Below are 13,342 nucleotides of genomic sequence, written 5' to 3' on the forward strand. Positions count from 1 at the left end.
TCTTGTATTTTTTTCCTTGGAATAAAAAAACCATTTTCTCACAAGTAACAAGTTTTTCCATAAATAATCTGTATAACAAATATTTAGAAATATTTTAAAATGTGAACTTATTTTGTTTCTATTTAGTACCTGTACAGGAAAAAGAGAAGTGGGAAGTTAATATTATTATTAAAAATCCTGAAATTGTGTTTGTGGCTGATATGACACGAAGTGATGCTCCTGCCTTAGTCATTACAACACAATGTGAAATTTGTTGGAAAGGTGACCGTGAGAACAGTACAATGACTGCTGCCATTAAAGATCTTCAAGTGAGAGCATGCCCATTTCTTCCAGTCAAGAGAAAAGGCAGAATCACTACAGTGAGTTTACTCTTTCCTTATCTGCTTAATTGTAAACTATTTCGGATTTAGCCATATGCCTCTTTAGAAAACTACTAACGTACTTCTCAGCCTTTTTCTGTAAAAAACCTTTCTTTCTTCTTGAAGAGCCTAGTCTAGATTATTATTACACAAGCTTTGAAGCTCTTTTTCATTCCCCAGTTGCTCCACAGTGTTGTACGTATTTGTGGGAATAGTCTCACCAACAAGTTGTTTTCGTCGGGATGCTTCTCGGAGACCTCACTCTGGCTTTCTGACCACGTCAATTTCACACTGCTCTTAGCTCTTTGAGACTTTCTACCAGTCATTTGCTATGTTGTTTCAGTTTTTTTATCTTTGATTTTTTTTCTCCCATCTGGACACTTTTGCTCAGATAGATTTTTTTTTTTCTTTTTTCCCTGTAATTTATTTGAACCTTGAGCCATTTGCTTCAATATACATTCACATTTATGTTTTACTCTGTGGTAGCCTCTTGGCCTTCCACTCTTCATAACTGAGGAAAATCCGTTTCTTCAAAGACATCTTTTTCTTTCTTTTTTTTTTTTTTTTTTTTTTTGATGTTTATTTATTTCTGAGATAGAGACAGAGCATGAGCAGGGAAGGGGCAGAGAGAGAAGGAGACACAGAATCCGAAGCAGGCTCCAGGCTCCGAGCTGTCAGCACAGAGCCCTACGCAGGGCTCGAACTCACAAACCGTGAGATCATGACCTGAGCCGAAGTTGGACGCTCAACTGACTGAGCCACCCATAGATGTCGCCCCTAAAGACATCTTTTTCAAGTTAACTATTACTCCTAGTACTCGTATAAAACACAAATTGTGTAGGCTTCTACAAGGAGTAGTAGAAGCATAAATGTTCTTAATAGTCAACATAGAAATATAAACTGTAATTTTGTGATAAGTCAATACATATATGTCAATTAGGATACAGGCGAGTTTCTTTTCTTAGTTTGCAAGGCTGATGGCTCACCACTAACAAAAGAGAGGAAACAACAACTGGAGGGCAAGGTGATTCTCTTTTATGTTATAATTTAGAAATTTTACATATATTTTTTCTATTTACATCTGTTTGGCCTTGTTAAAAGACAAAATCCAACCAGGGAAATTTGAAGATATAATTGGCTTTATTAAGCATTTCATGAATTTGGCTGCATCCCATCTAGCAAATAGAAAGAAGTTCCTAGGAGTTATATAAAATAGAAGGTTTTTTTTAATAGGAAGGAGAATGGAGCAGGGAAGTTGTTAGCAAAAGAAAGGATTGTTTCAGACAAGGTCATATTTCTTTAAAAGAGAGAGGCTTCTTGGGTAGATTAACTTCTCTTCCTTTTGGGGATGGAGAAGGGTCCATATGACAGATTACCTTATTGGTGCAGACCAAAAACTTCCTGATTAAGACTACATTTTGGGGGGAGGTTGAAACTGCAGTTAGGTTAGGTATTAAGCCCTGGTTTACCAATTTAGCCTAGCATAAGTAAGTGACTTCATCTTGATCCTGTGGTTTTTCCTTTTATTACCAGCTTGAACTTAGTTGTAGGACCACACTTCTCTTCAAAAAGGACTGGAGTGTGTGCTCACCTGAAACTTCTATTACTGTGGGAGAGAAAAGGAGATACAAGGTGACAGTTAGAGGTCCTGCCCTATTGGTCACACAGAGGTTTTTTCCTTTGTCCACACGTATAATTCATAGTTGTCTTTTCTCATCCAGAGAACATCTCCATCTCTTCCTTAAGAGGTACAAGTTCAAAGTCCAGGATCTTTGGGTGATAGTTTTTTTCAGTCTGCTGTGACTTCTCTCTTTTAGACCATCTATTAACTAACAGACAAATAATCTATTGCTTTTCAGCAAGCACTCCGTCACCACACACACAAATACCACATACTGGTGGTGTAAGGACAGGGTAGTTGCGGTTCAGAAAAAGAAAGAATGGGAACACTTGGTAGTCACTTATCCTTAACAACTGTCATATCCTTCTGAGTGGGAATGCGAAAACCTGCAGCTCCTATAGTGGAGTCCGGTTCCTGGGAGAGCATGTGTTGTGCCTTCCATTTTACTCTCATGGAAGAGCATTGCTGTCTTTTTCTCAGATGGCTCTGGCCTTCCCCTTTGAAAGAATTTGTTTTTTTTTTTTTTTTTTTTTTACCATTATTCTCTGTAGACACTTCTGAGGTGGCTATTGCCTTTTTTGAGGGAACCCCACAGTTGTCACAGCTTCCTCCTGAGTTGGTTACTCAGCAGTTGAATAACAGGGTTTTGCATCACAGATAATGGTTTCTTTGGCAGTCCTTCGTTCCTTGAACATTTAGTTTACATCTAGGTAGTTCTAGGTAAAAGCAGCCGTAACCAAAGCATGCATTCATTCACTTACTGTAGAAAACTCCTGTTTTACTTACTGATGTTTATATTCTGTCTATTCTGCCTCCATCCTGATTTAGTAAAGGCTGCTTTAATAATAGGTGTGGGCAAGGGGGACAAGCACCATCTGTAATCTAATTTTTGTTGTTATTTTTGCCATGGGCTAGTTCCATATTTGATTTTAACAAAAATTGCTAGAGAAAGACTAGGAGTGCAGTCTTCTCTCTCGCTGAGGCTCCTCTTTAGAGCCGGAGTCTCCTCAGTGGTTTCCTGTCTCTCATAGGACTTTGCAGACAGCAGAATGAGGGAGCTAATACAGAGCAACAGTCTAAATATTCCAAGCCTGTCTGGCTGAAGTCAGGTTTTTTCCCAGAGTACGTTGTCTGCCTTCCTAGGTATCACCAGTAGCAGTCTTCCCAGGTATTTTGCTATGGCATTGTTAAAGTCATCAGCTTTGTATTTTTGTAGCTGGGGTACAGGGGGGCAAGAGCACCTGGCCCTGGGGTCCCAAATAGACCAGGTTTGGCCAATCGCTGCTGACAGAATCCAAAGGCAGAGAGACAGTGGTGGTGAAACAGGAAAGGAATTTATTTCAGTGAGGCCAGCACGGGGAAGACAGCAGACTAATATCTCAAAGACTGTCTTCAAAGTACCGAAAATGGGTCTAGATTTATACAAGGAGAATGTGGGTTGGGGGCCTGGATGGCTCAGTTGGTTGAGCATATGACTCTTGATTTTAGCCCGGGTCATGATCTCATGATCTGTGGGATTGAGCCTCATGTCAGGCTGTGGGTTGGCAGCAGGAGCCTGCTCAGGATTCTCTCTCCTCCTTTCCTCTGCCCCTCCCCTGCTTGAGTGCGCATTGGTGCACATATGCTTGCACACTCTCTCTGAAAATAAAACAATAAACTTCAAAAAAATGTGGGGCAAAGGTTTGTGGGTGTGAGCAGGTGGGCAGTAAAGGTCAGGTGGACCATTGCCTTGCGGTCAGTCACATGGGGTCTTCCTGGCTTAGGGCAGTGCTTATTGCTCGAAGGATAGTTTCGGCTCCCATCAGAGGATGCTTTGCGCATAGGGTCTGTTGCCCTTGTTAAGTAATAAGCTGTAAAGAAAAACTTAATCAGTTAGAAAGTACAGACTAAGGTCACAGTGGAGGTAGTTGAAGGCCTCTTTCATTTTGAAATATCCCTTGTCCATTCAATTGGCAAATCAGTCACAGATATTTTGAACTTTGCCGAAGTGCCAACTTCTCTGAATGAAATTCTGTGCTTAGTTAGGATATTAATTAGGTGCTGTAACAAGCAGTACCTCCCCAAAAGTAGCTAAAGCATGGCTTAACTGCATTTAAAAGATTGTTTCCATCTCGTTCTGCTATTCCTAGGATGTAATTTAATCTGCTTATTCAAGGAAATAGATTTTTTCCTCTTAGTCCCATTCTGCTGACCATTTAGAAATTGCTGACCACTCCACTCTACTTAGCAATAGCCTTCTGCTTAGTATATAACTAATTTGACAAATAATTAGAAGGTAAATCACCTCCAAATTTTGAGATAACTCCTCTGCTCCTATTTCTCCCCCTTGGGAACTTTGCAGGGTTACCTTGGTAGCTTGCTTATACTTCCAAGCAGATGTTTTTAACATGACTTTCAACTTGTAGATGGATTTCTACTCTGCCACAAGTGGCTTCCTTCATAGATGGAAACAGAAGTATAGAAAAGGATGGGGCACTTGGGTGGCTCAGTCTTTTAAGTGTCCAACTTCGGCTCAGGGCATGATCTCATGGTTTGTGAGTTCTCGCCCTGTGTCGGGCTCTGTGCTGACAGCCCAGAGCCTGGAGCCTGCTTCAGAATCTGTGTATCTCTCTCTCTGCTCCTCCCCTGCTCATACTCTGTCTCTCTCCCTCTCAAAAATCAGTAAACATTAAAAAGGAAAAAAAAAAGTATTGAAAAGGAGATCTTTAGCTGGGTAACCATGTCTTAAGGGAAACTTCTGTGATTTGGGGGGATTTTGAAAAGTGTATTTATTATATATGGCCAGCCAGCAGTTTTGGCCACATACATTTGGATAAGTTGTAGTTAGTGGAACTTTAATTGATACTGTATTTATTTAATATTAAAGTTTCTTAGTCTAATATATTTTTTTTTAACATTTATTCATTTTTGAGAGAGAGAGCACGAGCGGGAGAGGGGCAGAGAGAGAGAGAGAGAGAGGGAGACACAGAATCTACCACAGGCTCCAGGCTCTGAGCTGTCATCACAGAGCCTGATACAGGGCTCGAACCCACTAACCACAAGATCATGACCTGAGCCAAAGTCAGATGCCCAACCAACTGAGCCACCCTGGCACCCCAGGGTGCCCCAGATTAAGAAACCCCAGTTTCTTAATCTAATATTAATTGGGGTCCATAGATGCTTATTAAAACTTCATGAACCTTGTGAAGTGCTGTATACATGGATTTTTAAAAATGACAATTTACTTTTCAAGGGATACACAACACCAAATTTTTAGAAGTTTTAACAGATTGGATATTCTCATCTTTGCTCCTTGTAGAGTATAAATTTATATTTGTTTGACTTTATTTCACCCATTAAGATTTTATAATTTTTGAATAAATTCCTAAATCGTAATAAAAGCTAAATCATGATCCAAATTTTGAATTTATATCATAACAAATGTCTGTAAGTTTTTTTTAAGTTTTTATTCAAATTCCAATTAGTTAACATACAGTGTAATATTGTTACAGGGGTACGATGTAGTGATTCAGCACTTCAACAACACTCGGTGCTCATCACAAGTGCACTCCTTAATCCCCATCACTTATTTAACTCACCTCCCCACTGCTAACCATTGGTTTGTTCTTTGCAGTTAAGAATCTGTTTCTTGGTTTGCCCCCTCTCTCTTTTTTTTCCCTTTGCTCATTTGTTTCTTAAATTCCACAGATGAGGAAATCATAGTGTATTTGTCTTTCCCTGACTGACTTATCTCACTTAGCATAATATTCTTCACCTCATTGTAAATAGCACTATTTCATCCTTTTTTATGGCTGGGCTGTCAGCTTTTTTAAGTGAATTTGTGTTATTCTATAACTTTACTAAACTTATTACCTATTCTAGTATTTTTAATTATGTTAGGTTTTCTAAAAATTACCTGCAAAAGTAACATTCTTTGTTCCTTAAATGACAATAATGACTCATCCTCATTGCATTCCCATTTTTAAGTTATTACTATATTACTATAATTTTAATATTTGCTTGTGAATTTATACATATAACCTTGAGATGTTGAAAATTTTCCATACCTAATTTTGAAAGAATCTTAATCATGAATAAGTGTGGAATTTTATTTTTTTAAGTTTAATTTTTTATTTTGAGAGAGAGAGAGAGAGACACTCAAGCAGGTTCCATCACTGTCAGCGCAGAGCATGGTGTGGAGCTTGAACTCATGAACTGTAAGATCGTGACCTGAGCTGAAACTGAGTTGGATACTTAACCAACTGAGCCTCCCAGGTGCCCCATATATGATATTTTATTGAGTGCTTACTACTATCCGCTGAAAAAAGCATAACAGTTTTTATTATTCTTATAATAAATAACATTAATAGTTTTTCCTATAGCATGTGAGCCTTACATTTGTGGGAAAAATACCCCAAATTGGAGACTATTTTAATTTGTTCTTCTGTTTTGTTAAAAATACCTTCGTGGACTCTATAATAAAAGCCTGTAACTCTCCTGGAAGAGTAGCTGGGGGAGGCTTCTCAGCAGAAATGACCTTTATGCTGATGCCTGTAGGATGAGTAGGTATTATCTAATTCACCTGCAACAGGAGCATGTTTCAGGGTAAAGGGATAGCATATGCAGAGAACCTGGGTTCCAGAGAGCACAAATTCCCACCCCACACCTACCCGCACACCAGCATCTGTACTCTTATACTCTGTCTTTTTCTCTTGTTATTCAGTTCTTCAGTGTGAGGCAGTCCTTCCCACCACCAAGATAAGGTTTGTAAAGTGGAGAATTTATAGTGAACTCTTACAGGTTTTTGTAGATGTTGTGTAGCTTAAGATTGCTTCTGCAAAGGGGAAGCAGTAGCAGCAGCAAAGTCTTTTCATGTAAGACTGGGAGCAGTTTGGTGAGAAAGTAGGAAAGAGAAAAAAATGATAGAAATACCCCTGAAATCACAGTGGATATAGTTGGAGACAAATACTAGTAGGAAAACAATTCCATTTTAAGAACTGTTTCTGCGTCATTAAATTAATCTATATGGACTGGATCGTGGACAACTTGACAGTAACGTTTTGGCATGAACACCTTTACTGTTACTGACCAGCTGCATTTTTAATCTTCAGTAACTAGACTTGAAAATAAAGGAATTGGGCAAGGATCAACGTATACCTTCGTATTTATTTTGGGAAGGGGCTATTAAAAAATATCCAAATCATAGAGAAACTTGTATATGTATGTATCATGGTATTTTTTTGGTTTTGTTTTGTCTTCCCTAAGGATGAAGAGATAACACAAATTTTATATTGAAAATCTTGGATCATGTATTATAATGTTATTCCTGTTTGTGAAGTTTAAAGACGTAATATACTGAATGTTAAAGTCGTGTACCAGTTGTTCCTAATGATTTTATTAGAATAGTGGTAGTTTTTCTTTTTTTTGGTGTTTGTTTGTTTATTTTGAGAGAGAGAGAGGTAGGGAGAGGGCTGGGCAGACACTGAAGGGAGGGAGAGAATCCCAAGCAGGCTCCACATTGTCAGCGCAGAGCCCAACACAGGGCTCAAACTTACAAACTGTTAGATTATGACCTGAGCCAAAACCAAGAGTCAGACACGTAACTGAAGGAGCCACCCAGGTGCCCCTAGAATAGTGGTAGATTTTAATGTGATTTCTTTGGGAAATTGTTTAGGATGTCAATTTTTCTTCCTGACTTATTCTTCATTATTAGTGTAGGCAGAATTCTAAGATGGCCCCCAAGATTTCTATTGCCTGTTGCATGTGCCCAGTATGGTTTTCTCTTGAGTGTGGGTAGATTTAATAACTATAATTAAGTCACTAATTAGTTAACTTTGAGTTAATCAAAGAGAGATTCTGGGTGAGCCTAACCTAATTTTTAAAATGTGAAACATCAGAATAATATTTTCCTGTTGACTTTAAAGGAGCAAACTGGGGAGAAGGCAACATGGCAAGAGCCTGTGAGTGACCAGTAGGAGTAGAAGGTAGTCCCTGGCCAACAGTCAGCCAGCAAATGGAGATCTCAGTCATAGGGCCGCAAAGACAGGAATTTTACCAGCTACCTGAAGGAGTCTGGGAGAAAATCTTTGCCTGGTCTCACCTTCAGAGATGACATAACTGGCTGGCTGACCCCTAATTTCAGCAAGATTCCTAACCCATGAAAACAGGGAAATGATAAATTTGTGTTAAGTTGCAAAGTGTGTAGAAATTTATTATGCAGCAATAGGAAACAAGCAGTTAATCTATAAAATGTGGGAGTGGCAGGGGTGCCTGGGTGGCTCAGTCTGACTCTTCATTTTGGCTCAGGTCATGATCTCATGGTTTGTGAGATAAAGCCCTGCACTGGGCTCTGTGCTGACAGTGCAGAGCCTGCTTGGGTTTCTCTATCTCCCTCTGTTTCTGTCTCTTGTTTCCCATGCAGGTGCCTGTGCACGCTTTCTTTCTCTCTCTCAAAAATAAGCATTAAAAAAAAAAATGTGGTAGCAGCTTTGGAACTGGGGAGCATGCAGAATCTGGAGGAATTTTAAGGAGAATGGTAGAGAAAGCCTCAAGTGTGTTGAACAGACTCTTTTTGAATATGCTGCCCAAAGGGCCTACAAAGAAGGTGAAAGACATGTGATTGGAAGTAGAAAGGATGGCTTGAGTTACAATACAAAGAGCTTTGCAAAACTGTGTCTTGTAGTTGTCTGGAAAGCAGAACTTATGAGTGGAAAACATGGAGCTATATATATATATGTATGTATGTATGTATATATATGTAGCTAAGGAGATTTCTAAGATGCCTGATTTGAAGATGTTGGCTGCTTTCTTTTTGCATTTTTTAATGTTAATTGATTTTTGAGAGAGAGAGAAAAAGAACACAAGCAGGGAGGAGGGGAGGGCAGAGAGAGGGGGAGACACAGAATCCAAAGCAGGCTTCAGGCTCTGAGCTGACAGCACAGAGCCCAACGTGGAGCTTGAACTCACCAACTACAAGATCATGACCTGAGCTGCAGTCAGATGCTTAACAGACTGAGCCACCCAAATGCCCCAATGTTGCCTGTGTTCTTACTGTTTATAGTAAAATGCTACACCAGAGGGATAAATTGAGGAAGAACAGTTAAAAAGAACCAGAACTTTATGATTTTGATAATTCCTTAGCTTTTCAAATGGCAGAAGATGCTAAAAGTCAGAAATAGCTCCCAAAAGTGTGGCATAGAGAAAAGACTGTGTATATAAACTTTTGCTAAATCTCAGGATAAAAAAACACAGTGTTTATACACAGGAAGGGCCCTTTCAAGAGATTTTGAAGGATTAATGTGTGTTTCACAGATCTTCTCAAACAGTGTGTGTCTAGGAATTATAAAGGTATCACCTGTTAGCCATTTCAACAGGAGGCCATGATTATCTCAAAAAGAGCAGTGGGTGTTGCTTTTGTCTAATGCAATGAAACCTCATAAAATTTACAGAATGCCCTCAAGGTTCTTGAGAAAAGTATTTTAATAGAAACACTGTGAGGATGGACTGAGAGGGACAGAGAGAACAAAATGAAGAGAGACTCTTTGCATCTCCAAAATTCTACTGGCAAGAAGCAGGATGGTAAAACTACTCAGTTGCAAATTTATGCTACCTTTTCTAGAAATGGAAGGATGACTCTCAGGGTAGAAATGAGCACCACAGAGAATTGATCCTAGGCTTTGAAACCTAATCAAGAAACTCATTTACCTGGGTGGAGTTCACAGCTACAAAGTTGTGCTAGTGACTTCTTTCTACCTTTCATTTTCCCCATTTGAACTAGAATATCTGTAATTGTTACCCTATGTCTGCCCCACCATTCTGTGTTGGGAGGGTGGGGGCAAATAACTCCTCTTCCTTTCACAGATCCACAAAAGGGAAACTGTGCCCTTATACTTCATAGATTATACCCATGTACTTCATCAGTACCTGTACCCAATTTAGATTTTAGACCTTGAGCTAAAAAGATAAAAAGAGGTGAGATTTGGGGATTTTTGAATAAGTGAGAGATACAGAGAAGATTCATGTGTGATAAGATAAAAGATACAGATGATGAGATTTTAGACTTCTGGGATGAGGCTATTAGAAGCCTTAGGAGGTAAATGAATATATTACGCATTTGAGAGGAGCCTGAGTCTTTGGGGGCTAGAGGGCAGAATTCTGCTACCACACCTAAAGGAAGCTCAATTAATTTATAATTACATTAAGACTTACTTAGTAAATCTAATGTACTTATAATTTCTTCATCTTTGGTAGTGCTTCTATATAATTTTGTTTCAATTTTATAATGAAAAAATACCATGAAAAAATTTTATTATAGTAAGTAGAATAAAGTATATAAAATCAGGTTTTATGGGGCTTTCATATATTTAATGTATCTTTTGACTTACTATGTTTAATATTGTCGCTATTGTTAATAATTTCTAATATAAATGATAGGTATAAAAGATAATTGTGTTATTGAGTCACGTTTTTAAAAGTTACTTTGACTAACTTATTTAACTTAGCTATTACTAGAAATATCTATAAATAAAACCGTTCTAGAACAGTGTTAATTTGGTGGGATTGAATTATCTCTTATAGGTTTTGCAGCCCTGTGACTTATTCTATCAAGCTACTCAAATAAGTGCAAATCCACAAGTGATTGATATATCAGTAAAATCCTTGACACTGAAGGTAAGTTAAAATGCAGTCAGTTGTTCATATCTTTAGTGCACCCTTTAAAAAATTAGTAAAACCTAGAACTGAGCAATTATTATATTGCCTTTTAATTGTTAAATAATCAAAAATGCAGCTTTGTTTCTGAAAATATTTTTATGTGACACATTATTTGTGATGTATTATTTAATACACATTTTATAACGAATGCTGTATATTTTATTATTGGTGTTTTGACTCCTTCTGTGGATAACATCTAACATTCCTACAGTATATATAGTTGAACTTCCACTTGACCAGTTTAATAGCTATAAGATTCATATAAGTATTTTAAAAATTGAAATCATTATAAAATTTTTGTAGGCAATAAATTATATCTACTCTCTGGGTAGTGATGTTAGTTTAATATTCTTCATGATCCTTCGAGTATATCTAATATTTTTTTAAATACCTAATTTTGAAAGCGTTATGTGTAGATTTTTCATTACTTTTAATTTTTCCCCTTAGGTTTCACCAGTTATCATAAATACTGTGATTACCATAACGTCAGCACTTTATACATCTAAGGAAACCATCCCCGAGGATACTGCTTCTTCTACAGCACATTTATGGGAAAAGAAGGATACTAAGAGTTTAAAAATGTGGTTTCTTGAAGAACCAAATGAAGTTGAAAACAAAACTCCCACAACTGAATTGATTCTCAGAGGAGAGATCATAAGAGTGAACATTGATTCTATTTTTATAGTTCTTGAGGCTGGAGTTGGTCACAGAACAGTGCCTATGCTGTTAGCAAAGTCACGTTTTTCGGGGGAAGGCAAAAACTGGAGTTCCTTGATAAATCTATACTGTCAGCTTGAATTAGAAGTAAGCATATGTAGTATTTTTCTAGATTCTATAACAAATAGTTCTACATGTGGAATATTTGTGAAGTATTATGTAAATATTTTCATTAGGCTTATTGTAAAGATGATGTTGGCTCACAATACTTTTGGAAGAAAGTACACAAATTTATGCCCTTGATATAGTTGCTCTTATGCGTATATTACTTTTATTGAAATATAAAGTTAACTTGGATATTTCAATTGATTTTTATCAATTTAAAGGTGATACATTAGTAATGTTGAATAGAGTCAGAATTCTTATTTTTAAGAATGGAATATCTTTTATCTTTTAAAAGGATAATAGATTATTTCTCAATCTCTTCTAAAAGAGTAATAGTGGGGTGCCGGGTGGTTGATGGTTGAGCATCGGACTCTTGAATTTGACTCATGTCCTGATCCCAGGGTCATGAGATTGAGCCCTGGACTCCATGCTGAGTGTAAAGCCTACTTAAGATTCTCCCTCCCTCCTTCTCTCTCTCTCTCTCTCTCTCTCTCCCTCCCCCTCTCCCTCTCCCTCTCCCTCTCCCTCCCTTCCCACCAATTGCGCACTTTGTCTACCTCTTAAAAACAAAATATAATAAAAAAGTAAAAGTAATAGGAATTAGAAGAATATACCTTATACTTCTATAGAATGCATTATCTTTAGTGACTTTGAAATTTTCGTGAGAGTACTTTAATTATAAAGGAAATGCTTGTTTTGAAACAACATATATTTTGCTTCACAATTTATCTACTGAGAATTATCCCCAAAGACATTTTGGTTTTAATTATGAGTTTATATCTAGTAGAAACTAATTGGATATTCTAGCTTATATCAATAAACATGAAGGTTTATAAGCTGATTTATTATTTGCGTGTTGATACAGAAATATACACTAATAAAGGTAGAACTGACTGACTAGATGTCAGATTTTGAAATTCTGGCTAGATTCCGTATATTTTGCAGAGAACATATGATCTAGGATGTCCAGGAAGTTCTGAAAATTCAAATAAATAAGCACTTACTGAATTGTAGGTTATTCATCAAGAGATTTCAAAAAAATCAGTGGAGGTAGGCAGGTCTGTTTAAAAATGTCACTAATACATGATAAATGGACACAGTTTTTGCTCTTTGGCCCAGTCTGGAAGTCAAGGAGAGATGCTTAAAAGAGAGTTTTATGCGGATTAGATTGTGAAGACTAGACTCTGAAGTTAGCCAGGTGAGGAAAGTGCTGAGGGAGTGTGTGCAGGAAACCAAGAAATGGCATGTGGAACAGTTTTCATAAAAAGAAATAACATAGCCAAAAGAAATCGTTGTGGGAAACAGCAGGGAAGATCACCTTCAAAAGTATAAGAATGCCTTATTCAAAATTTGATTTTCTCTATAGGTCCATTATTACAATGAAATGTTTGGTGTATGGGAGCCTTTGCTTGAACCTTTAGAAATTGATCAGACTGAGGATTTTAGACCATGGAATCTTGGAATCAAGGTACATTGGAAGTCTGAAATTTTTTTTTCCAAAATTGAGAATGTCCACACCACACAAAACACTTGAATTTTAATAACAAAGTTCAAGTTTTCTCATTATGAACCTTGATGCATGCTTCCCTGTTGGACCTGTGAATGTAATTTTCATCCCCAAGGCCAGTGCCTCCTATGTTAATACAAATAATTATGTAACTTTTATTGTGTTCTAGACACTGTTCTAAACAATGTACTTTTGCTTGACCCCTTATAGCACCCCTCTGAAGTTAGAGTTTTTAACTCCTTTTTAACATGTGAAGGAACTGAGACTAGAGAGCTTAAGAGACTTCCCTAAAGTAGTATCTTCAGTGAAAGAGGTGGGATGCATTTCTGGCTGCAGGTTCCC

At 37.5% G+C, this 13,342-nt stretch overlaps 1 protein-coding gene across 4 annotated transcripts in view; it reads left to right on the forward strand.

The window, feature by feature from the left end:
* VPS13A (vacuolar protein sorting 13 homolog A) overlaps positions 1-13,342 on the forward strand; it is a 256,431-nt gene that overhangs the window by 150,653 nt on the left and 92,436 nt on the right. For all 4 annotated transcript variants that reach the window (XR_006710274.1, XM_045469045.1, XM_045469046.1 and 1 more), the window contains exons 39-42: positions 127-359; positions 10,537-10,629; positions 11,119-11,475; positions 12,860-12,961. Coding sequence is in view for 3 of the 4 variants with exons in the window: in XM_045469045.1 (XP_045325001.1) it covers positions 127-359; positions 10,537-10,629; positions 11,119-11,475; positions 12,860-12,961 (785 nt within the window). In the remaining variant the exon portion in view is untranslated. The remainder of the gene's footprint in view (positions 1-126; positions 360-10,536; positions 10,630-11,118; positions 11,476-12,859; positions 12,962-13,342) is intronic.

The sequence above is a fragment of the Leopardus geoffroyi genome, chromosome D4 (genome assembly GCF_018350155.1).
Source record: "Leopardus geoffroyi isolate Oge1 chromosome D4, O.geoffroyi_Oge1_pat1.0, whole genome shotgun sequence".
NCBI lineage: Eukaryota > Metazoa > Chordata > Mammalia > Carnivora > Felidae > Leopardus > Leopardus geoffroyi.